Raw genomic sequence first — 25,974 nt, 5'->3', positions numbered from 1 at the left:
TTTGTTGGAACAAACCCATTGATGCGCTGCACTTTTTTTCTTCAGCATGGTAAAGCTTATAAATCCTATAGTAGGTCTTCATCCTGCTTCCATCTTTGGGATGGAACTCAGGCATATGGGACAGTTTGTGTGGAATTTATGATTTCTGTATGATATTATGAACTCTGTATGTTTATGCCCGGGTGGTGATCTTTACAATTTGCATCATACTGCTTGTGGCAAGGAGAAAGGGGACTGAATAGGCTGGTCATTGAGGACCTTTAGCTGACTAGGCCTTGCCCTAGCAAAACAATAGTGTGGCTGCCACCTTGGTAAAAAAAAAACTGTCCACAGAAGAGCATGGGGGAAAAAACAGAAGGAACAAAGGGCTAGGAGTCAGTGTTAGCTTTCAAAACTACAGAGACTGAGAGGGTCAGAAGCACCAAGGCCCTGCTTTCTGGGCTAGAGGGAACCTTGTGACTGTCAGACCAACAGAAGCCAAAGGAAGCTGGTTGCAGGAGTCAAAGCAGACTCCATGATTCAGAAGAGAAGCTTGAACTGGAGGCATGAGGTCCAGGAGAGGGGGCCTGGAAGCCTGAAATGTTATATACCAAATGACAAAGAATGCTCAAGAGTGGTGAGGAAACCGAGGCAGGGAATTGTATACAGATGTTTCTTATTTTGCACCGATCTGTGTATCTCATGGTGTCTAAAATAAAGCAGGGTGGATAAAAATTGGTGACTTTTTGAAAAACATAAAATTGATTTTTTATTTTGTTTAAATTGTATTTTTTTCTTTTTAAAAAATAAACCTGTTTAGCATGAATCTGAATTTAATGCAAAATACATTAAAGCCTATATTTACTGTAATCTCTTAAAACATTTAAATAAATATTCTGAATGCATGAGCCTCTATGAAAAATGGAGTTAAAGGCTGTTCTTCTATATAAAGAAAAACACTGGGAAAAAATCTAACTTTTGAAGTCAAGCATTATGAATATGGACGAATAGATCAGCCTAAGTAATTTAAGAGATAGTTGTTTCATTTTTGAGAGACTTAGGTGAGATTAGGAATTTAAGATCCTGTTACTTTTGTTTGGCATATTTGAAAATTTTCCCAGGCTGACCTGAAATCAGTTTGTTTGACTGACTACAGTTAACCCCTCTGTTTAATAAATTTTTTAGTTGTGTAAGTATGAAACATGTTTTGTTAAGAGAGATTTATGTATCTAAAACAATTAAGGGTGTTTTGTTTTATATGTATGTTTTATACACTTTATACACTTTATATGCTGTTTTGTGTGTTTAAATTCTAATTGTCATCCTAATACAGCTTTCTACAAACCGTGAGCTAAAAGTTAATTATCTAGTAAATAAGCAATATATCATTATCATTTTCTAACAAACTAAAAATGTACAATAAATAAGAATCTGAAAATATTAAGCTATATTATTGCTTAAATAAATGTATATAGTCTACCCTTCTAGATAGCAAAAAGATGCACCAAATCTAGTGTAAAGGCTCTGTTTAGTTGTAAATCAACATGTTATATCAACCAATGAAAATGCACCTTCTTTAGAAAATTAACTGAAATACAAATGGAAAAGTTGATTAAAATCTTATGTAAATCAAGGCTTTCCCCTGGGTTTTTTAAATCAGTGGTTTTCAAACTGTGGGTCACGACCCAGTACTGGGTCGCAGAATATAAGGCACTGGGTCCCGTCGGTGGTGCTGCCCAACTAAGGCAGGCTAGTCCCTACCTGTTCTGACACCACGCTGTGCCCCGGAAGTGACCAGCAACACGTCTGGGTCCTAGGCGGCGGGGGGGCACAGGGCTCCACGTGCTGACCCTTCCCCGAGCACTGGGGTTCCCAGCCAATGGAAGCTGGGGTGGGGGGGAGGGGTGGTGCCTGCCCACGAGCGCCGCATGGAGATGCTTGTGCGCCTCCACCTAGAAGCCAGACATGCTTCTGGCCGCATCCGGGGCGGAGCGCGGTCCACAGTTCCAGGACAGGCAGGAAGCATGCCTTAGCACCCCCACTGCACCGCTGACCAGGAGCTGCCTGAGGTAAGCCTGCTCCCCAATCCTCAGCCCTGAGCTCCCCCCCAAACCCAGAGCCCCATCCTGCGCCCCAAACTCCTCATCCTCGGCCCCACCCCAGAGCCTGCACTCCAACCCTCTGCCCTAGCCCTGAGCCTCCCACACCCCAAACACCTCATCCCCAGCTCCGTTGGGTCGTGGGCATCAACAGTTTTCTTCAACTGGGTCTCCAGAAAAGAAGTTTGAAAAGCACTGATTTAAATCATTCCACCCTGCAGTAAAGTGATTGGTTTAGATATCCCTCTGCAAATTCTTGTTTATCTGCTTCAACTATCATGTCACTGAAGAGTTAAACTATACACCTGAGTACCCATTAGGGTGGAGTTCTGGAAAGTGTGTTCTTAAGTTACTGGGGAGTCATGAGCAGGAGTGTGTGTTTTGCACTGGTCTTGGGGCTAGGGCAGCTGGACCATGGAGCCCTTCCGAGAAGGGGTACCAGACAAGAGTCTGTTCCTGGGGAGTGAGCCAAGAGGCCAAAGAAAGAGAGTATCTGGAGCTCACTCAGAGGAGCTTAATAGCATACGGATCCAGTGACAGCAGCCTGATGAGCCTCCAAAAACGGGTAGCTACGCCAGGTCTGTGAAAGCTTGTTAATCCCTGGCTCATGGGTATACCTCATCTGTTGAAAAGACTGCCAGGTTTGTCTTGCCACCTTGTTTATGAGTAGGACAGACAGACTTCTATGCTGCAGGTCTTAGCTCTTAGGGCAGTTGAGCTTTAATGTGTCTGGATCTGTGTCAAATGTTTTGGCTGTCTTCTGAGGTTGAGCCTCTGAATTCTTGGCTTCTCTCTCTTGCTGAGCCACTGCATTGGTGCATGCTTTGGTATGTCCCTGCTAGATACTTGCTTGGCAAGTGGTCAAATGAGAGACCTTCAATTCCTAAACCTCTTTCCAGATAATGCATGGATAATGAGCTCTACTAGTTTATGGCTGGGGAAATGCCCTTCCTCTCTTTCTCCCCATCTCCTGCCTAGCCCACAGATGAATCAACCAGACCACCTTATTAACAAGGCTAGACGAAAGCCAGATAGGAGAGGTATCAAGATGGCAGTAAGGGACCATTGTGCCCAACTCCACAGAATACCCAAAGTCCACATATTTTATAGCCTATTTACAGAAGCCTTAACTAGCTACTGTTTTTCCAGTTAGACTTACCGATGTAAATTTTTTCCATTCAAGGTATATAAGGGTGGAGGTTGGGACACCTCCAGTTCCCTCTCCCATCAGCCAGGTGACCACAGTTCCGATTGATGATTCCTGAGTCTGACCATGCTGGACAAAAATCCACATAAAGGAGTCAGGAATCTATGAGCATACCCTCCTCCAAGACTTGTCTGACAAGGGAAGCAAAGAAGCAGCAGCCTTTTGGAGCATACAAAAAGATTAAAATAATCCGCCAACAAAAGCTGATTCCATAAAAGATAGTACTTCACCCACCTTGTCTCTCTCAAATAATCTAGACGTGCATCCCACTAGCTCTGCAGGAATTGCCTTAGCTCTGTGTTGTATGTTAGTATCTCTGTCTGAATCAGACAGGGTAAAAGTACAGGAGCCAAATCCTTGCTGCCTCCCCAAAAGAATGCACATGGGAGAAGGGCAGGGAATACAAATAACACTGGCCATTTTAAGCTCAGGCATAGATTTGTCTTTCAGACCCTTGCTAAGGGTGTTATAAGGATCCTTGTACCTACCCAAAGCACTACTCTCAAAAAGGCAGTGGCCAAGAAAAGTTGTCTTGGGGGCTCAGACTCTTCTTCTTGAGAGGAAAATCAGTTCTTGGAATTGAAACTCGAGGGACAAGAAAAAGGAAATATAGGATGGGTTCCATCAGGAGTACTTCAAGACTATTCTAAGGAGGTTTATTTTTGCATAAGACCATTGCTTATGGCAAGTCTTCCCTTTTGTAAACAAAAAACAACAACCTGCTCTTTCCCCCTGCCTCCCCAAAAAGACCCAAAAAACCAGACAGCAAAATGTCCAGAAGATATTTTTCCTCAGCTTCAAAATTAGTTCCTTATATCTCCTTAAATGGTGTCCAGATTATAGCAGAATGGGAGGGCCCTGCAGTACCCCAAGCTCTGTGGTACAATGGACTTCATTGGATCTCTAATTCAAAGCTTGTGGATTTGTATCCCACTATAGTTGCCAGTAGACAGTGTTAGGGGGCTTATTCCTTCACCCACTTACTTCCCTGGTCCTTCTCACATGAACAGAGAGCAACAATACCCGAAGTCCAAAGGTTCAAACAATTCAATGTTTATTGGGGTGAACTTCCAGCAAGCATGATTCCAGTTAGTTTCCTTCCTTCCTTCCCCCTTCCCAGCTCTGACACCACAGAGCCTTACACCTGTGTCCCTGTTCCCATTCCTGCCCTTAGCCAAATATGATTCCAATGTCCGCACCCCTGTTCCCATTTCCCTCCCCCACACCCACCCACTTCCTGATTGACTGCAGACTATATAGTAAAACTTGAGTTCTGCTTTCTATACCTTAACCAATCATTTTCCTGAAATTTAACTAACCAATCCTAACATACTGTAACATGATTATGTAACCAATTATATCCCACCCCCTTAATTCGTTTACACCCAGCAAAATTAATTATGCAGCAGAGAGGAACAATCACAGAACCAGACAGAGATTATACAGACAGACAATAGCAAAGTGGGAATTATAATGACAAAACAATACAGAAGTGAGGATTTCACATCCCAGCTATTGATAAGTGAGTTCTTGCCAGACAGGATGCTTTCAAACTGAGTTTCCTTTTACATTTTCTAGGCACTTCCCTTTCTCTGGAGGTGATAGGCACTATCAGGACAGGATTGTATTCCTAACAGCCCAGTAGCACCTTCTTTCAATGTGACTAGTTTGGAATGTGAGGAGGTGACCCGTCGCTTATGGCTGTCTCTGTTGCTTAGCCAAAGGCCTTAGCCTAAGAACAGGGCCTCAGACTGTCACAGTAAGAGAAGGACCTTACACTGGCAGACAGTGATTTTGATTGTTTCTTTTATACTTCTAACTAGCCAAGTGATAAAAATACACCTAAATTCTTAGAGTATAGACCTTTACAAACAGGCCTGAATATCTATATCCTAACAGATAGGCAAGTGAATTAATCTGTAAGGAAGATCTATGAGGCAGATTCAGCAACTCAAAAGGCCACCGCAGAGTCCACCTGCTTGGCTCAGACAATCCTGACATAGAATTACTGTCTAGTTTCTTCCCCAAACTAATCAGTCTCATGACCTGGGACTAAGTCTTCATTTATTAATAATTCTTTCATATATTGCTATGATTTTTAGGTAACTAATACTCTGGGTCATTGTCTGCATACCCTTGGAAAATAAGCTATGAGCAATTTCTTTAATAAATTCTCTTTTTTTAAAACCATAATCTTCTGACTCTCACTGTCAGGAAGTCAGATTACTTGATTTGGGTAAGTTTTAAATGTCCTATATTAAAACAAGTAAGACATTTCTTTCCATGAGGCAAAAGGAGTGTCTGAGCTGGAAATTATAATAGTACCATTTATCCCAAGGCGAAAACAAGTACATGCTATCAGTCTTTCCCACGCTTCCAAGATGACTGCATTGCTGATCTGGATGAGAAGGCTTTTTCTTAGGTTTGACTTAACCACGTACATTCCACTTTTAGTTTGATCGTATTGTATTATCATGGCTTTGAGACGGCTAGGGATGAGCATTATTGCCTCTTCAGCATTACTACTTATTTTCAGTGGGGAGTAAATAGAGATGTTGCTTCTTTAGATGATGGACTTTTTAAAATTAAGAATGAAATACAAAGACTTTAAGAAACCTATGAAGGGAACAAGTTTTTTGTGAAGTACACAAACCATTGTGCTTTTTCTGGATGGGCAGAGTTGGTGATTGGGAAGGAAAACAACTGAATCCTAGCAAAGATAATAGAACTCTCTCTTCTTTGAGAGTATGGATCAGTTAAGGAAGCACCATTTCCAACATGTTCACTAGCCAAGATTTTAAAGATTTTCATTGCATTGGATCGAGTGGGAAATCACTTATGGCCCTGTTGTGATACCATTGATGTCAGTGGCATCATTTTTGGAATAAGATGCTACTCAGTGTGAGTAAAAATGTTGCAATCTGGCCTTTAATTTTTAAATAAACATTGAATGAAACCATTTGTCTATAAGTATCTGCAATTTTAGTAGTGTGGCTCTCATGCACATGACTTCAGCATTGATGATCAAAATTACTTTGGATTTGGATCTCTTATGAGGCACTCAGTACAAATGTCTTTGGGTGTATGTCACCATCTCTGCTCCATTACAAGGTTTTTGCCTTTTGGCATTACTCCTTCATTTTATGCCACATGGAAGGATTCACCAAAGGTAAATACTCAGATATTTGATTTGTACAGAAAAAACACATATAAAGTACCAGCAAAGTATAGTTCTAGTAAGAAACTTCAGTTTATTGCAAACTGGTATATGGGCAGGTTATGGCACATCTCAATGAGAAAATGCTGGTTTTGATAAACAGAGAACTAAATCCAGTTATCAGGGGTGGTTCTCTGGAGGTCCTCTCCAATTGCAGCAACTCACCACTACTACTCCAGGTCTCCTTCGCCATCACCACCATGTTTTATTGTATTCTTCCAGCAGGCCATGGCCTGTAGCATTGTTGACATATATTTACAGTCCCTAGCCAGTTTCCCCCTTGCTTCTAGGGAAGGGAACAGTACTAGCGGCATCTAATCCTGTGTACTTCAGGATCCCTCACCCCTGCACTTTCTTCCTGTCAGTTTATATAATCCCACCTGCTGGGGTTGCTTCCTCTTCAATTAGCCCTTGAGCTGTAGCTCTACTCAGTTAATTGACTCCCTCTGTCAACTACCTGTCTTCCTGTTAAATCCCAGTTAATATATACTGATGGGTATTAAAGTGACAGGGTGCTGAGTTAGCTCCTGACTTAGCATACCCTGTTGCTCTAGGTTTTTAAAAGGTTACCCACTATCATAATATCTGAATGCTTGTGGTTTTCATTGGGACTATTCAGTATGTCCTTCTGAGTTGCAATTAATAGAATGATTTGTTAAGATCTAATAGCTATTCCTGCAGTTGAAATTGTAGTTTGGTATTTTGTTTTAAGTTATATTATCCAAAAAGTCCCACTTGATGGAAGCAAGCAAATAATGTTAAGAAACATAATTGAATTTTATGGGGTTGGAAAGGAAAAGTGTAAACACTATATTAGACTTGTTTAAAAATGGGAAATGTTTCCTTTTGTAATTTGTCATCATCTGTATGTTTTTAAATATGTCTAAAATCAGGTTATAAAAACCTAAATCAAAATAGCAAGTTACCACTGGGAAACGCTCTGTCACCAATGGATTAAAAAGTGAATATAAGGAAATTTAATGTGTCTTTTCCTGTGTATTATGATACTATTTAAGACAAGCAAAATGTAATTATGAAAAGGTGACCTGTAACTGCTTAAAACAACTTTTGCTGAATACACTAAGAGAAGTTCAGTATATGCAGATAATACTCTTAAATTTATAAAGAAGGGAGAAAAAATTAATTTCACTAATGTCCTGAATGCTCCTCCTATGTCTGCTGTTTGTGGCATTCAGCACATAACCTTATAATCATGTCACTTTTTTTCTGTTCTTGCAGGTCCCTTGTGACATTACTTTTTCAAAGATTCCTAAACACAAATATCACAGAATTTAGAGAGGAAAGGGAGCAATTGCCCAATATTTAAATAATTTTAAAGAAAACAGCTGTTTTTTCTCAGGCTACCAGCCTCACAAAATCACTTTTTATCTTTTTTTTAAAAAAACTGAACAAGATTTAAATACAAATCTCGTAAAAATAAATAAATAAAAAAAAGTCTATGCCTCCTATTGATAGCTCTCTTGCTTAAAAACTGTCCGGAGAACCAGTTATTATAGCTCTCTAAACAGACTAATAATTCATATTTTTCTTATAGCTTCAAGAAACTAATTGACACACACATCAAAAGATGGCTAGATCTAGATCAAGATCACCAAGGTGGAAATACAGGTAAATCCTTAACTTTTATTATGGCTTATATAAGAGCTGTCAAGTGATTAAAAACATTAATAGCCATTAATTGCACTGTTAAACAATAATAGAATACCATTTATTTAAATATTTTTGGATGTTTTCTACATTTTCAAATATATTCATTTCAGTACAATACAGAATACAAAGTGTACAGTGCTCACTTTATATTTTTTATTACAAGTATTTGCACTGTTAAAAAACAAAAGAAATATTATTTTTCAGTTCACCTTATACAAGTACTGTAGTGATTCAATTTGTACGTTGAACTTACAAATGTAGAATTATGTACAAAAAAACCTGCATTCAAAAATGAAACCATGTAAAATTTTAGAGCCTGCAAGTCCACTCAGTTCTTTTACTTTTTCAGCCAATTGCTCAGACAAACAAGTTTGTTTGTTTTACATTTGCAGGAGTTAATTCTGCCCTCTTCTTGTTTACAGTGTCACCTGAAAGTGAGAACAGGCATTTGTGGGCACTGTTGCAGCCAGCGTCGCAAGGTATTTACGTGCCAGATGTGCTAAAGATTCATATATCCATTCATGCTTCAACCGCCATTCCAGGGGTCATGCGTCCATGCTGATGACGGGTTCTGCTCAATAATAATCCAAAGCAGTTCAGACTGGCGCATGTTCATTTTTATTATCTGAGTCAGATGCCACCAGCAGAAGGTTGATTTTCTTTTTTGATGGTTCGGGTCCTGTAGTTTCTGCATCAGAGTGTCGCTCTTTTAAGACTTCTGAAAGTATGCTCGACACCTCATCCCTCTCAGATTTTGGAAGGCATTTCAGATTCTTAAACCTTGTGTCGAGTGCTCTAGCTATCTTTAGAAATCTCACATTGGTACCTTCTTTGCGTTTTGTCAAATCTGCAGTGAAAGTGTTCTTAAAATGCCAACATGTGGTTGGTCATCATCCGAGATTGCTGTAACATGAAATATGTATCAGAATGTGGGTAGAACAGAGCAGGGGACATACAATTCTCCCCCCAATAAGTTCAGTCACAAATGTAATTAACGCAGTATTTTTTTAACGAGTGTCATCAGCATGGAAGCCTGTCCTCTGGAATGGTGGCCGAAGCATGAAGTGGCATACGAATGTTTAGCATATCTGTTACGTAAATACCTTGCAATGCCAGCTACAAAAGTGCCATGCAAATGCCTGTTCTCACTTTCTGGTAACATTGTAAATAAGAAGACAGCAGTATTATGTCCTGTAAATGTAAACAAACTTGTTTGTCTTAGCGATTGGCTGAACACGACATAGGACTGAATGGACTTGTAGGCTCTGAAGTTTTACATTGTTTTGTTTTTGAGTGCAGTTATGTAACAAACAATCTACATTTGTAATTTGCACTTTCACGACAAAGAGATTGCACTACAATACTTGTATGAGGTGAACTGAAAAATACTATTTCTTTTGTTTATCATTTTTACAATGCAAGTATTTGTAATAAAAAATCTACACTTTGATTTCAATTACAACACAGTACAATATAAATGTAGAAAAACATCCAAAATATGTAATTTCAATTGGTATTCTATTTAACAGTGCAATTAAAAACAGCAATTAATTATGATTGATTATTTGAGTTAATCACGTGAGTTAACTGATTACCTGCGATTAATCGACAGCCCTAGTTTATATTTTCAGAACATCGCTTCATATACAAGTTTATAAAACAGCCTGTATCTTCTAGGATAGCAGAACAAAAAGATATTAAGGCTAAAAATTTATTTCAAACAAAACATTTATTTTATAAAATATTAATTTTATGTAATCTGTAAAAGCAAGTTTTGAAAAGTAAATTGTTTCCATGAGTTCTTATTTGCATGAAATTTGAGCCAGATAGAAATCGGTAATAGGTTTCAAGCATCATTAAGCCTGCAAGAAGGAGTTTGTGCATGCACGGCACCAGTTTAATTTGAGACAGGTTTTTAAATTCCATTTCCATTTTTAAAAAAGTAAAACAAACTGGTTAACAATTAAGTGAGGTGGACTGTTGGGGTTTGTTGGGTAGGCTGGATGAAGTCTTTCCCTCCTGAGTAGAGGGAGCGGGGTGCATGCTATCAATTTTGGCAGAATGTCAAAACAACCACTACATTTCTAGTTGGCCCCCATAGGTGTGACCGTACCTTTCAAAGTTGATGGTGGTGTCCTGCGTCTGCAGACAGCTTTTTTGCTGAACATAGCTTTCTAGAATTGAACTAGCAATCTGCAATGAATTTTGCATTTGCTAAGGAAAAATCCACAAGAAGATAGTGATTTTCTTGGAATTTACGATTTTCAAGGGTTCTCTAAATCTGTGGATTGATTGCAGAGTTTGCTGTAAATATTCAGTAATTGGTTAGTTTAAATACAAGATGCTTTGGTCTGTGATTGCCTCCTGATTCTCAATGGGTGGTTCCTACTGTCTTATTCTTTTGGAATGGCCTCTGACTAGTAGGTGTCTGGCAGTTTTAAAAAAAAACAAACAAAAAAACACCCCTGCATAGCTGGCCTCAGCATTTTTGAAAGTCAGATGAGCATACTTTATTCAACATGCTTTCATCACACATTGAAATACACATGGAAGAGTATTTATTTTAATGCGCAAGTGTCACTTGAATTTGTGATGGAACACTGTTCATTTGAATAATTAGTTGTATGAACTCCATATTTGCATATGAAAGTGCAATCAATCATGTTTTTTTAATTTTTAAAATGAACATGTGGAAGTATCGTTTAACATATTCACGTATATACTTACTAGCAAAACCATTCATATTTACATGCAAGAAGACAGAGAGCTGGTTTAAATTTCTTGACTTATGAAAATTTTTCCTAGTGGCAAATGTGGTTTTGACAAAATCAGAATTTTCTGCAGGAAAAGCCTAATTTCAATAAAGTTTTTTGTTTTGTTCAAAAGGAAGTTTTGAAATTAAACATAATGCTTCAAAGTGGCATTTCTTAAAAAATTGGTTCCAGTGTTTGGAAACTATGATGTTTTGTCTCCATTTTTTGGTTTTTGAACGTTTGGGGTTCCCCCATTCTCCACCTCTTACCACTCCCACCCCCTTTTTGTTTCCACTGAAAAAATTTGAAAAATGGTAAACAAGTGTGAAAGTGCTTTCTACATTTGCTTACTGTTTTCCAACATTTTCCAGTGTAATAGAAACGAAAAAAAAAATTGTTTTGAAATGAAAGTTCTTGTGGAAAACCTAAAAATTTTCAATTAAAAAAATTAGGTATTTTCCCATGTAATTTTTCATTAGGGGAAAAATCAGGTTTTTATATCCGCTCTAGCTGAGATGCAATTGCTTTGGGCTTTCTAATTTTGAATACTTTGGCTTGTTTAGATTATGAACCCTAACATCGCAGTAATACTACGTAAGTTATTTTTGCATTGAATATATTTTTGTTCTAACAAAAAAATTTGTAACACTTAAAATGGAATCATTTTTTTTTCTTGTGTAGGTCCTTATCACCTGCATTTAGGAGCCCAGAACACCATAGACAAAGGCATGCTCATATTAATTATGACTGTGAATATAAGGGATTTAGGAAGGACCTAAAGAAACCTATGTCTTGGAGAGTGGAAGATGGGAAATACGGACAAAGCAATGCGAGATTTGCACCACATGGGAATATCCACCACAGAATTTACGAACATAGATCATCTTCGCCAAACCTAAAAAGAATTTCTTTAGAGGATATGTATAGTCATAAACCCTATAGAACACATTCATCAGAAAGGCTTGAAGGCAACAGGAGATATCCGTTTCCACCCAAATACTCAGAAATATCCTACAAAGAACATGATCGACCTTTTTACCCACACAAAATGCAAGAAAAATATATGCCTGAGGACTTCAGAGACACTGCAGATGAGAAAGGAATGAAACCTTTTCATAGACCATTAGGGGCTTCATGTAAATTTGAAAGAAAATGGCATGAAGATGAAATGAGGCACCAGAGGTTACAAGGAGACAAATATGGTCAGTCACTCCGAAGAGCTTCTGAAGAATTTACGACAAGGAGCTCTTTGCAGAAGAGGTATAGGAATAAAATAATTAAACCTGGGTAATGTGGTGTAAAGCCTCAAGTGAAAGTCTGTTTTCATTATAGTTGAAGATTTCCACCTTGAAAGGCATTTATCAATTTGTAGTTTAATTGTGGGCAACTGGTGGTAGAGAAGTATTTATCTTTTTAAGTAAATCCATGTACATGGCTAGAGTATAAAAGGATAATATTTTCCTTTTAAGTGCCCCTGCACTTCTGTACTCTGGCTTGAGGGATTTTGGGTTAACTTGCCACGCATTCTGCATATAAGGCCGTGCTATCCAACATTCTGCACATAAATTCTCACTTTCTTCTCTAGTGCAAGTGTAAATTGCTTTATGTCAACACAGGTATCCTGAAGATCGTGATTACAGAGAACATGGGCACACATCTAAAAGGGCTAAAGAAATTGAGAGAGATGACGGTGGAGAAATAGCAAGAAATCACAAATGGAAGCAAGATCGTTCTTTTCCACCCTACCAAAAAAAGGAGGAGCAAAGAAACCTTGGTCCCCAAGCTCATCGGCCTGCTGAAAGGGAGTACACAAAGAGTTCTGTTGCGAAGATAGCATATGGCTATAGTTACAAACATCATAGATACCCAGATGGGACAAAATCTTTTTCTGATGATAGAGCTCAGAAGTATGTAAAGCAGGAAGACCAAAAATATAATTCTCCTAAGGGTGCTCTGAATAGCAAAGAGTTAGATTACTGTAGTGGTGGAAGAGTGAGACAGACTGAAGAAGGGCATAATGAAGTACCCATTAAATATAGTTCAGAGAAGGGCTGCAATGCATGTGCCAACTCTTACAAAAATGATGTTGATCTGAGACCCTTTAATAACACAAAGAAGGAAAGAGTAAGAAATGAAGGTGATTTCAGAAAAAAAATAGATTCTTCTAATAGCCATCATGATACAAGTCATACAGTTTCAGATGTGAAAATGTCAGATGTCACTCCTAGGAAGGAGCTGCTCACAATCAAAGTGGATATGAAGAAAATGATAAACAAGTACAGGTATTTTTTTTCTTACCTGTTCATGCTTTCCTGTTTAGTTGTGAATATTAGAGAAACCAAAGATTCTTAAGGTGGTAAGTAGGGCAAAATAAGGTGGTTGTTCCTTAGTACAAAATGCTAACTTGCTAACTGCGGTGTAAGTTACTGTTTGTTTCTATGAAAAGAAAATAGTACCTGATTATAAGGATGTGGCGGGGGGAAAAAAGGTGTATGGTTTTTTTTTTCTCTCACTGAGATGCCTATAACTACCTGGGTGTGTTTTTGTTTTTGTTTTTTTTTTAACCAGGTAAAAATCTGGTTTTGTCCTTTCTTCTGGAATGACCATTTAGGATGGGATTTTCATTGACTTCCACTGGGACTTGGTACCTAACTCCATTAGGCTCCTTTGAAAATTACAGCCTTAAAATGTATATAATCTCAAACACCTGAGATCTCAAATCCAATAAAACTATAGAACAAAATGGTACATTCATGGGCTGTATAATCCAAATGTGTTGAAAGCGGTGTTGCTGGAACAAACTAAATTAAATAGCAGCATGTTACCTGGGCCTGATGGTATTTCTGCAACGGTTCTTCATGAGCTTGAAAGTGAAGCTCATGAAGCTAACAAAAATATGGCATTATTGTAATCAACCACTATGCCAGAGGACTGGAAATGGCAAATGTTGTACCTATGTTAAATAGGTGTGTGTTTTGTAATTTCTATGATCATCCCTATCAGACCTACTTAAGTACCAGTAAATTAGTAGAAATTGCAATATAAATACCTAGATGAAAATTATAAGGACAGACAGGACAGTATGACTTCTTGAGAAGAAATCATGCTTTAGTATACTAGAATTATTCTAACCTATTAACATGATGGTGAGTAAAGGAGAGATGGTTTATATAATTTAGGCTGGAAAACCTTGACGGAGTCCTTCACGAGAAGCTATTTTGAGGGGGTAGGGTAGGGAAACTAGGTAGTTATGTTCTGAGAGGTAAAGTACTGTGATGAATTATAACTTGCCTGAAAGACAGAAAACTATCCATTTGCAGCATGGCAAAAGATTAACAATCGGGTGTCATAAGATTCTCTACTAGGACTAGTGTTTATTATTATATTAATGAACTGTAGAAGAGGGTGAACAGTTAAGTGGCAAAATCTTGAGGATGACCAGATTTAATCAAGGAGTTAATAGGATTAAAAAAAGAATTGGATAACTACATAAGGTGGGAGAAAGATTTTTATAAGGGAGGCAAACAGTCATACCTCATGGCAGAAGCCAACTTCTGACAAACGTTAGGAAGAAACTTCCCTTGCGGAGACTGCACGGGTTTTATCTGGTATAGCAATTCTTACATTCATGATGGATTTTCTGAAAGGTGAACAATAAACCGATGCTCTAGATGTCTGAGTGGTATTTCATTACATTGATAAACTATATTGGTCTAAGAAATATCAAAATAATATAGTCAATTAGAAACTCCTTATATATAAAGGGAACTACTCCCACAGTATTTTTTCCCCTCCCCATCAAGGTTTCTTTTGTATATTTTTCTGCCTGAAATCAGTAATAAAATATGGAGTTATGGAGACTAAAAAGAACATTGTACTAACTGAAGAGAGGCCAATATGAAAGACTATAGAGGGCTGTACCACTAGGGAGCTTGAGAGACAGTGGCACCTGTGCTTGGGCTGCTGTTCCTGCTTTCTTGAGTGGCAATATACATGACATGATCCTGCTCCGTTTCACTGCTTCCCACAAGGCTCTGAAAAACAGTAGTGAAGAACCTGGCCATGTCTTGCTAATTTCACTCTGCTTCTGTTTGGGAAAGCCACCCACAGTAGAGATGGAAATTTATTTGCAGACTGAGCAAGACAACATTGTATGGATTGTCATTCATTTCACATTTGGAAGACTATTTTTGCATCCATTTTTTAACTGAAAACTTAAATTCTGCAGAAGTTGGTTGCTTAGGCCTGTTAATTTTCATTGGAAAGCTTCCTATTCTTCAGTGGCAAATAGGCAAACAGTTTTGAAGACCTTCCAGGAACAGCTATGTCTGACGTAGCTCATCATTATTTATATGTTGCTTCTTGATGGAAGAAAATAGAGAGGTGCCTTCCAAAAGCACAATAAAAAAAATTCTGAAACATTTTTGTATTTTATAAAAAAGATGATAATGTGGAACACTTAAACATGTTCTGCATTTTGTGTTTTCCTAAATAATGACTAAAGTGTTCATTGTAAGGAGGGTAATAGAATAAGATTGTTAAAAGTATTGCTGTCTTCAAAATAGTTTGAGAGACTGCAGCAATTTTGGAGACCAGCTTAATTTAGAAATTTTAAAATGTACTGATAAAAACACCAGATGCTTCTCCTTTGATATATTAACCAGTCAAGCTGGTTACTTGCAATAGTCAGCCACAAGACTTTTTGAAAATTGAGTCATTGTTTGACGGGGTGGTAGTGGGAGGGAATAGCCTAGACTACTGTTGGAAACCAATATAGTCCCTCTTTTTGAATATGGAGATACATCCTGCTGAGTTCCAAAATCACTCCATACCTTCTGCTGGAACATACGTCTATAGTAATGGCTGTTTCTGAATACATGTTTTTCCTTTATTTTTATTTGATAATCTAGGTGCATTACATAATTTTAAATCTACAAATATATATATACTCATTAAAAATCCAGTCCTAGCTCACGCATAGTCTGAGCTATCCTCTCCTTCATTCCTCATTCAATCTTCTCCTTCATGATCTGTGTTCCTTGCGTAGTGTTTGATTTAAAATGTGAAAAGGGCTTTAATTTTTTTCCATCTTTCCCTAAGATGAAATTGTCTCTTGATCTAGCCTTTATTTTAATATTTTGTTAATATTTCAGTATCTCTGAAAGTTACTAAATAAATTTATACAAATTTATTCTAGGACTGCTTCTAGCCATACTATGGAGCGGCAGATGTCTCATGATCTGGTTGCTGTTGGCAGGAAAAATGAACATTTTCATCCAGTGTTTGAACACATGGAGTCTGTAACACAAAATGTCGAGAACAACCCATCAAAAGAATTTACTCAGGAAATCATAACAATTATCCATCAAGTTAAAGGTGATTATAATATTTTAGGCTTGAACATATAAACTAGGGATGTGGTTAATTAAAATGTTTTGGTATTTACCATAAGTCTCTATTTGAATACAAATAGAACAAGACAAGTAAAGCCTCATGCAGATTTCTGAGCAGTCTGTGGGGTGGCTGTGGCCTTGGGCATGTTTGACAAGGAATGCTGATGTGAAGGTTTTGGTAGTCTAGTCTCTAGAGTAGAGGAAATCTGGTGTCCGCTAAGTGTTCAGGAAGGGTTTTTCTAGAGGAGCGATCAAATTAAGCTGTTTCTCAAGGAAGACATGGGGTTCTGTCCTTAGTGAATGTGGGTAAGGGATATGCAGGGGGCTTGGCAGCATGGAGAAGGTGGTAGGATATCGGGGCTCTTGATTGTTAAAGGTGGAGTTAGAAATTGACTTCTGGGACAAAAGTAGTCTCTTAACCGGTGGCCTCACTTGATTACATAGTTTTTATATTAAGTAAAAACGGACTCGATTTGCATTTCATTTACAGCCAAAACAAATACAAAGCTAGGGCCTCAATTCTATGTGGTAATTCATATGTACAAACTATTGCACCAGTGTAGAGTTCTGTTGACCTCAGTGGGACACCCATATGCATCCCATCTTGCAGTACCAGGGCTTGTGTTGCCATGGAGAGATACTGGTGCCTCTCATATAGCTTTTCTTGGGAGGAAAGGAATGAGATAAGATATACTTTATTTTATTCAACATTACCTATAAGCAATTTATATTTGCTTCTTCTTTCATTTTTCAGTTTAACCTTACTAATTTTGTTGTAGTGCTACTTCTATGCCATGCTGATTGTGACAACCCATAGGTACCAGTATTTAAAATATTATATTAACAGAGATAGTAAACTTACTTCTTTTTATGTTTGAGATTAATTTCATTGAAAAATGAAATGATTAATTTCATTGTTGCTAATATGCTAAATATTAAAGTACTAGGATGGCTGCTATAATATGTGTGCAGTTTGTTAAAGTACTAATCTTTCAGCAGTGAGAGTTAGGGTTGGATTTCAAGTGGAATTTATTTTGATGTCAGCGTTCAGTGTTTTGTACAGTTAATATTTTAATAGTATGGTTCTGCAATTGCAATACAAATGATAAAGTAATATTTTTGCATTTAATATATCTTCACAGCAAATTATTTTACATCTTCTGACCTAACTTTAAATGAACGCTTCTCAAAAATTCAAGATAAACCAGTTGTAAATTTAAATGAAGTTAAAATATATTCAGATCCAGAAATTCACAGGTAAAGCATAAACTTTGTGCTATTACTTATATTGATTAAGCTATTTAATTGTTTCCAGTATATTATACATGCAGCTTAATGTGGAATATGAAATAAATGGAATATTTCTTTCAAAATCTTTTAGTGGACTGTAAATTGCATAGCATGCAACTGTGTAGTATAATTGTCTTAAGAATGGCCATAATAACAATGGCTTTTAGTTTAAAGTGATCATTCTCTTCCATGTTTAAATGTCGCATACTCATTCTTGTATCATTTTGGCTTATTACTTCAGGAGAATTGATATATCTTTGGCAGAACTTCAGAATAAACTAGCTATGCCATGTGAATCTGGACAGGTATGTTAATTTTTTGTTTTTTATGAGGGGAGAATAAGTTACAGTGACAATCTGTCAGCACTTCTGTTATCCTTTTTTCATGCTCTTGTAACTCGTCCATAACATTCCCATTAGTATACAAATACTGAACCACCAAAAAATTTAAGCTAATATTATGTTTTTTTTACCTTTTTTTGCACATAAATTTAGAAACTGAATCTTGACAGTCCAGGTGTTGTGTATTTCCCTGCCCACTCAATAAGCAGGCAGATGTGTTCTCTGCCAACTGAAGTTTTTGAGTACTCATGCTATGCTTTGTGAACTCAAAACCATTTGAAAGCAGTTTAAATAATATTGAGTTGATGCCAGTTAATCCATGGATCCAGTGTTCCCTCTGGGGTTATAAAAGGCTCTAACCTTCTTCCCCTCTCACTAAACTAAATAGTTGTCCTGAGTACTTCTCTTTTTGTAGGCGCAAGCAGCCTCAGCACTATTTACCCCAAACCAACTGTATTGTCAATGTACTTTAATGATTATAGTTGTATTTACATATTGTTTAAAAAACGTTAGATCTAGTTAATGTGGATCCAGAAAAGCACGCAGGCTTCAATCACTGCTCTGTATTTCACACTAGGTACTTAAAGTGTTTGGGAAAAGGGCACCTACTTGAGGATACTTGGCTGGTGTTCTCTGATATGAGAACAAGATGCAAATAAGAAAAATGGGAATAGGCCTTTCCATCTGAGGCTTTGGATCATCCGATCAGAAGTACTTATAGACAAATAATTGGTTATAGCAGCCTGTTCAGAGTCCCATTGTCCTCTGTCCTCTCTTAAGAAACAACATGCTGAGAGATCAGTTTTGATGTAGCTGTTTCAAAGAAACATTCAAGAGGTAAGCCCTTGTTGCCAAGCTCAGTGTTGTATGGAGAAGCATTCCCTCAAAGGTCTAATTCCCCCAGTTCACCAGCCTGTTAACTTCTGTATGTTGAGCTAGATTCTTAGTCGGCTTATGGCTACTCTTTTTGAATGTTGGGGAACTGTTCTCTACCTTTTCTTTCCAGAAAAGTTCTCTTCCTGGCGGCTGAGTAAAATCCAGACTTTAATGATGGACCCCTCTTGTTTAGTATTTTCCAAAGAGAAAGCAGAACATATATCTATATCTTCCACTCAAAGCTTCAAACCATGCTGAGGAAGGCTAGCTGAATAAATTAGATGTGAAAACAGACCTTTGAAAACTAAGCCAATTTGGAAGTAATCTTATTTTAGGACTTTGGTAACAAGACCAAAGGAGAAGAGATCTCTATCTAGAGATTATCCAGATGGTTAAAGTAATGTATCTGGGTGTCACAGTTACCGCGGGAACTTTGAGCCCCTTTAGTCCTTCTCAAGTACCCCCTAGGTGGCAGACCTGGCTTCTTGCACCTTAGTCTGTGTGGAACCATGTACTTCAACTACTCTGGAACTGGGTCTATGGCTGTCAGCTCACCTGTTTCCTACCTGTGTTAATGCGGTGGGACCAACTTGGTTTGGCACCTGTCACCACTTTCACTCGGGTCCTGTGACCACTGAGGTAGTTAATGTGACTCCAAAACAGCTTTTTTCAAAACACAGCCCCCCCGTTTTTTATTCATTCACTAATGGTACAGAGCATACAGAGCAAAGGATAAACATAATAAAAATCTACATGCATATTTCTCTTTAACCCCTGATTGTAGTCTTTCACATGTTTCAGCCAGCCCATTTATCTCCATCTCTGGGTTATGAGAAGCCGACTGCCACTACTTCAGTTTCTTCTTTTCTTACTCTTTGTGTCTCCATGCTAGCCTGTCAGCTCTCACTGATTCCTGGGGCAGATCCTCTTAGCTCACCTGTACCCCCTTCCTTTTCTAGGCCCCGGGGTCTTGTAATGGTTGAGTGTTCCCTTTGATATCTCTCTTCTCAGCCTTGATAAATCATATCACCAGAGTTGGGGCTGAGGAGCCTTGGAGTGCTTTCTAACAGAGGAGCCACCTTCCCAATTTATCTCACGAATGTACCTTTCTTTGTAAGGATCCCACTTGAAATTCCACTCATAGCTTAAAGAAAAGGAGTACTTGTGGCACCTTAGAGACTAACCAATTTATTTGAGCATAAGCTTTCGTGAGCTACAGCTCACCGAATGCATCCGATGAAGTGAGCTGTAGCTCACGAAAGCTTATGCTCAAATAAATTGGTTAGTTTCTAAGGTGCCACAAGTACTCCTTTTCTTTTTGCGAATACAGACTAACATGGCTGCTACTCTGAAACCACTCATAGCTTAGTTTATTCAGCACTTTTTTTTCTCAACTCCATAGCTAAATAGGATGCTCATTTCAGGAGGGAAGGCTTGAGGTCTTTTAATTAAGTATTCTGCTCTCTTGCCGCTTGCTAATCTACTACAGTGCAAATTTAGCGGTAACTACATGAAGGAGAATGGCAGCCTAAGTACCAGTAATGGAGTTCTGTGAATATTTTGCCTCTTCAGCTGTACACTGACCCTTCTTCCTTGTTACTTTGAGATATTGTAATTAGTAAAACAAAGCAGAGAGGATCAGCAGATAGTTGCAGAGCTGAGTTCTTTCTAACCAAAGTCTGAACTTTGTATCCATGGGTCAATGTGCATGCCTGGCTCCTACCTGCCCTCAGATGGTTACACTTCTTTTAAATGGTTTTGCAAGCACAAGATAAGCCACAGCACCTACTGTGTGGATCAAGTAACCTGCCTTTAAATTAATTTTATATATCCAATATAATTTCAATAAAATTTCCCTTCCTATTACTTAGACTGTTGTGAGAGTTCTAGAAGATCCAAATGATCTACGTCATGATATAGAGAGGAGGAGAAAAGAGAGGCTGCAGAATGAAGATGAGAGATTGTTTCACATAGACAGTGTAATTCAAAGGTAATCTACCTTTAGCGAATACATCTGTATGCCTGAGTCTGTAGGGTCATCAGAAATTTTTGCGTCTGTTTTTAAGGTTGGTCCTTGAATTTTGAGTCTCAAAATCAAATTCAATTGAAATCCACTATAAACACACCTAGACTTATTTTGAAGTACAAAGAACAGCCTTGAAAGAGAGAACAGTTAACTTTTAATAAAGATGAACTGCAATGTGAAAATCAAAATTAAGTTTTAAGTGTCTAATGTTCCCACTGGCCAGGCTGTGGAAAGGAGGAAGGAATTCAGTTCAAATAGATTTTTTTTAACCATTTAAAAATTCCTCTTTGTTGTAAAATTCTCTTGGAATTCTCTGGTTCACTGACAGTATTCTGGAATTAATTGTTCTGTGCGACCACTGCTATTTGTGATGTCCCCATCTAGAATACCTTCAGTGAAGCCGGAAGTTCCAAGAATATTTTAGAGAGAGCTTTTTCAAAAGATTTTAGTTAATTACTGCACTGAGTGCCTCCCACTGCTTGATTAGTGGGACATTCAGCACAGAAATGTCTGCTTAACTCAATTTTACTACTTCACTTGTTAACCTTAAAAGATTAATCTGAATATATAAAGATTACTTCTTTATATAGAAAAGAATAATTGTGGAGGAAACTGCCAAATTGTAATAAAAAAGGCTTGATTTGATGATACCTCATAACATGCAAGTGCATATTTATTTTAAATACAAAGTCTGTTACATAGTAAGTTGCAATACCTACTGATTAGAAAATTAATTTGTGGCTTGGACTGGGTGCAGACTTCAGAAGGGGAGAAAGAACTAATTTCCTTTCTTTTGTCAGTTTGTAACATCCTCATCATGTTTCTCTCTTTTTTTTTTTTTTTTTTTTTAAATTGAGGAGAACTTTCATGGAAGATCATACAGAATATATTATGTAACTGACTAGCTTGACTCACTGCTATTCAAGTCTCATCCAGTATATCTCAATGGGTGTGCTTAGAATTCATTTTATAACTATATATTTTCAAACAATAGAGATTTACCTTTAAATGCTTTTAGGCCATACTATAAATTCTTATTTAAAAGTAGGTGCTAAGCAACTTGAATAGCCAAATGGAAATGGTCGGTTGTATAGCCCCAAAGCTAAATCTTGACTTGTAGTGGCTGCTTCTTTTTATGGTAAATCTTTTCTTAGGTAGATGTTGACACTACTGTATTTGTGGTATACTAAATGAGAGAGGGAGGGGGGAAGGGAGAGGTATGGCCTGTTCAAGGAGGAGACCGAAGGGTATAATATCAGTAAGCATTCTTTTGGGTACTGCATAATGTCTGTTTTAATTTAGAACTTTAAAAATTACAAATTTTGTATGGTTTTATTTAGAGGACTTTTTAGTGGTGCTTAAGCTAATGAGCTGTTTTCTTTCTATCAGGAGAGAATATAAAAGGCATTTTTAAAGCAGCATTCCAGGCTTTATGCGTTTGAAACTGCTAACCATAAACCCCAGTATTATGTTTCAGGCAGTTATTTTTCAGCTTTATATTTAAACTGTATATAAGACACCAATGTACAATTGTGAAATCTGCAAAAGTTGTAGGAAAAAAATATAATTTTGTGCAGAATGTGAAGAAGAAATGTTGTTTTTCTTCTTGCGCTTTGCACCTTTGCTGCTTTTGGTGGCATATAGCGCCAAGGGTTCTTCATCATTCATGCAGTGTTTCTTCATATCCTGCACTTTCATAGGTAAATAGTTTTTTAGCCTAGAAGGGATAATTTGATTGTCTAATCTGACATGCATAACTTTGGTTACAACCAGATTTTTAAAATTCCACCTTCAAAATTTGTTGTCTCCTCTTAATCCAGGGTGCTAAGAGTATGTTGTATTCAGCAGTGGTTCTCAACCAGGGGCACGGGACCCACTGGAGGGCCACAAGCAGGTTTCAGGGGGTCTGCCAAAATAAACCAGAGAGCAGGGCTGGTGTTAGACTCACTGTAGTCTGGGGCTGAAGCCCGAGCCCCACTGGGCTGAAGCTGAAGCTCGAGCAACTTAGCTTTGTGGGCCCCCTGTGGCATGGGGCCCCAGGCACTTGCTCTGCTTGTTACCCCCTAATGTCAGCCATGGCTTTTAATCTACTGGATATGCAGAAAATGAGTTGTTGTGGAACAGGTGGACCATGGAGTTTATATAGCTTGTTGGGGGTGGGGGAGGGGCTCAGAAAGAAAAATGTTGAGAAACCCTGGTATTCAGTATTTGAGTACATGACTTTCAATGGGACTTGCATTCCTAAATCACTTACCTACACTACAGCTTATGTCAGCAGAATTTGTCACGCATGGGTGTGAATAAACCACCCCCGCGAGAGGCATAAGTTACACCGACATAAGCGCTGGTGTGGATAGCACTGTGTTGGCGGAGAGTTTCTCCCACCGCCACAGCTTCTGCAGCTCATGAAGGTGGTTTTATTATGCCGATGGGAGAGCTCTCTCCTGTCGGCATAGAGCATCTTCATCAGTGCTGCTGTAGTGTGTGGACATGCCCTTATATGCTTTTGAAAATCCTGTTGGTACATAGACGCTGGATGTCACACTGCACTGAATGTGGTATGAGGAATAGAGCTTGTGATCTTCAGCTCCAAAAGTGCAGTCTTCTTCCATTTGAACTAATAGAACTCTCCATTTATAAGAACGCTAAGACATAGAGCTATGTTGGACAGCCACACTAGGCTGAGACAAGTTCAAGCTGTAAAATAATTAAAAGAAGATCTAACATATTCCAGCCAGCAGAGGGCAGGGATGGCCAAGCACATGCATCACTGAATCATTTGTACAAAGATTTTCAGTTGCAGAATGAGGATTTAAAGAAGGCACAGAGAATCGCTAGCTTGTCTGTTTATTATCTGTGTACCAGTATGCAATGATGATTTCATTTAACTTTGGTTTCGACAGTGAAAATGGACCACTAGTAATTTGTCAATTAATGTGCCAGTTTAACATATTTTTGTAATACTTGTACGTAATTTAAACTTTTCAAATAGCTTAATTTTGAAATATTGCTGGCTTAGTTTTCATTCCTTTTTTATTTTCTGTATCCAATCAGGAATGAGCACAACGGTAGCTTTTCAAAATTACAGATCTCTCAAATTGGTGGATTCCAAAAACCTATAAGATTCCTGAAACCACCTTTCAGGAAATTTATTAGGAAACCTCCCATGGTAAGTTGAAGTGAAATAGATCCCTTTTTTTTGTCTTTCTTTTTTATTTCCTTTATATCTTCATATTTAAAATTTTGCTGTGTTGGCTGGGCTGACATGACTTTTAAGTCTCTTGATCCCTTGTCTTGTCTTGTAACAAATCATCTTTTGAAACTTAACGTCATAAGATTTATTTGTGTTAAATTACATCTAAATAGTACTAAAGTTTACTGGTCATGGGTAAACTCTGCTGCATCTGAACTTTTTCAAGTGTTACAACTGTTACATAGTATACAAAAAGGTATTGGCTTGCATAAATCATGACATTCTGATTTAAAATCTTGATTCTTTTGCTTCTTATGTGCCTATGTACCACTCCTAAACTTATACTGTTTTTTTATTTCTCTGGCATGGACATGGTTATTGGGAATCAGAACTCTGTGTGATTTAGAGTTGGAACTATTTACAGTGGAGTCAGAACATTTTCAGGATAGTCAGGAAATGGGGAGATCAGTTTTTAACACAGGATAATCAGCACAGGTCAGTGTAATTCTGGGTGCTGAATGACTTTGCAATTTCAATAGATCATGGGGAACTATTAAATTAAAACTTGGATTTGATTGCAGCCTGTATTCAAGAAATTTGGTGATGCACTACGTTTTCTCTTACTTCATAAAATACTCCCACCTAAAGCACAGATCAAAGGGTTTATTACTGAATGACTCATCTGAAGTACAATATAATAGTTTTGGATGAAGAACACAGGGACTGATCGCGAGCCCACACACCGCAGTGGCTGACCAAAGGACAAAGTGCACATCTTGCTTAAATTAAGTACTCTCCTTTGCAAAGAGATTATCTTTTAGTTACCAGAAAGATTTTAGGACATGCATAAGAAAAAAAAAAATTCCGGAAATAGAAATAATTGGACATACTTAACATTCATGTAGTTAAAAAGCTCATGTTACTCTAGATTTTTAATTCACCAAATTTAGATGGGGCCTTTACTGACACCTCCATAATGAGTCTTTTTTAAATAAAATTTGTATATTAAACTGGGCAAATGATTACAGTGGGACCAATGCTGACCTGCAATAATTAGAAATAAATGCATGTTCCCTCTGGGCAATTGCTCTACAAATAAATTTAGTCTGTTTTCAAGTGTTTACTAAGGACTGGTCTGCACTGGAAACTTACATCAGTATAGCTATGTATGTCAGTCAGCATGGATTCACCAAGGGAAGGTCATGCCTGACTAATCTAATCACCTTCTATGATGAGATTACTGGTTCTGTGGATGAAGGGAAAGCAGTGGATGGATTGTTCTTTGACTTTAGCAAAGCTTTTGACACTGTCTCCCACAGTATTCTTGTCAGCAAGTTAAAGAAGTATGGGCTGGATGAATGCACTATAAGGTGGGTAGAAAGTTGGCTAGATTGTTGGGCTCAACGGGTAATGATCAATGGCTCCATGTCTAGATGGCAGCCGGTATCAAGTGGAGTGCCCCAAGGGTCGGTCCTGGGGCCGGTTTTGTTCAATATCTTCATAAATGATCTGGAGGATGGTGTGGATTGCACTCTCAGCAAATTTGTGGGTGATACTAAAGTAGGAGGAGTGGTAGATACGGTGGCAGGTAGGGATAGGATGCAGAGGGACCTAGACAAATTGGAGGATTGGGCGAAAAGAAATCTGATGAGGTTCAACAAGGACAAGTGCAGAGTCCTGCACTTAGGACGGAAAAACCCAATGCACAGCTACAGACTAGGGACCGAATGGCTAGGCAGCAGTTCTGTGGAAAAGGACCTAGGGGTGACAGTGGACGAGAAGCTGGATATGAGTCAACAGTGTGCCCTTGTTGCCAAGAAGGCCAATGGCATTTTGGGATGTATAAGTAGGGGCATTGCCAGCAGATCGAGGGACGTGATCGTCCCCCTCTATTAGACATTGGTGAGGCCTCATCTGGAGTACTGTGTC

General features: G+C 38.2%; 1 protein-coding gene across 22 annotated transcripts in view; it reads left to right on the top strand.

Annotated features, from left to right (window-relative positions):
- BCLAF3 (BCLAF1 and THRAP3 family member 3) overlaps nt 1-25,974 on the top strand; it is a 59,425-nt gene that overhangs the window by 8,891 nt on the left and 24,560 nt on the right. For 21 of the 22 annotated variants that reach the window (XR_012160363.1, XR_012160361.1, XR_012160374.1 and 18 more), the window contains 8 exons: nt 8,058-8,131; nt 11,608-12,186; nt 12,543-13,208; nt 16,124-16,302; nt 17,462-17,576; nt 17,851-17,914; nt 20,698-20,816; nt 23,907-24,021. Coding sequence is in view for 17 of the 22 variants with exons in the window: in XM_073356927.1 (XP_073213028.1) it covers nt 8,091-8,131; nt 11,608-12,186; nt 12,543-13,208; nt 16,124-16,302; nt 17,462-17,576; nt 17,851-17,914; nt 20,698-20,816; nt 23,907-24,021 (1,878 nt within the window). In the remaining 5 variants the exon portion in view is untranslated. Of the gene's footprint in view, nt 1-8,057; nt 8,132-11,489; nt 11,521-11,607; nt 12,187-12,542; nt 13,209-16,123; nt 16,303-17,461; nt 17,577-17,850; nt 17,915-20,697; nt 20,817-23,906; nt 24,022-25,974 lie in introns of those variants that run through there. The other variant, XM_073356941.1, reaches the window with a different exon arrangement.

This window comes from Lepidochelys kempii, chromosome 1 (genome assembly GCF_965140265.1).
Source record: "Lepidochelys kempii isolate rLepKem1 chromosome 1, rLepKem1.hap2, whole genome shotgun sequence".
Taxonomy (NCBI): Eukaryota; Metazoa; Chordata; order Testudines; family Cheloniidae; genus Lepidochelys; species Lepidochelys kempii.
The sequence above is the reverse complement of the archived record's forward strand: the minus strand, read 5'-3'. Positions and strand labels throughout refer to the sequence as shown.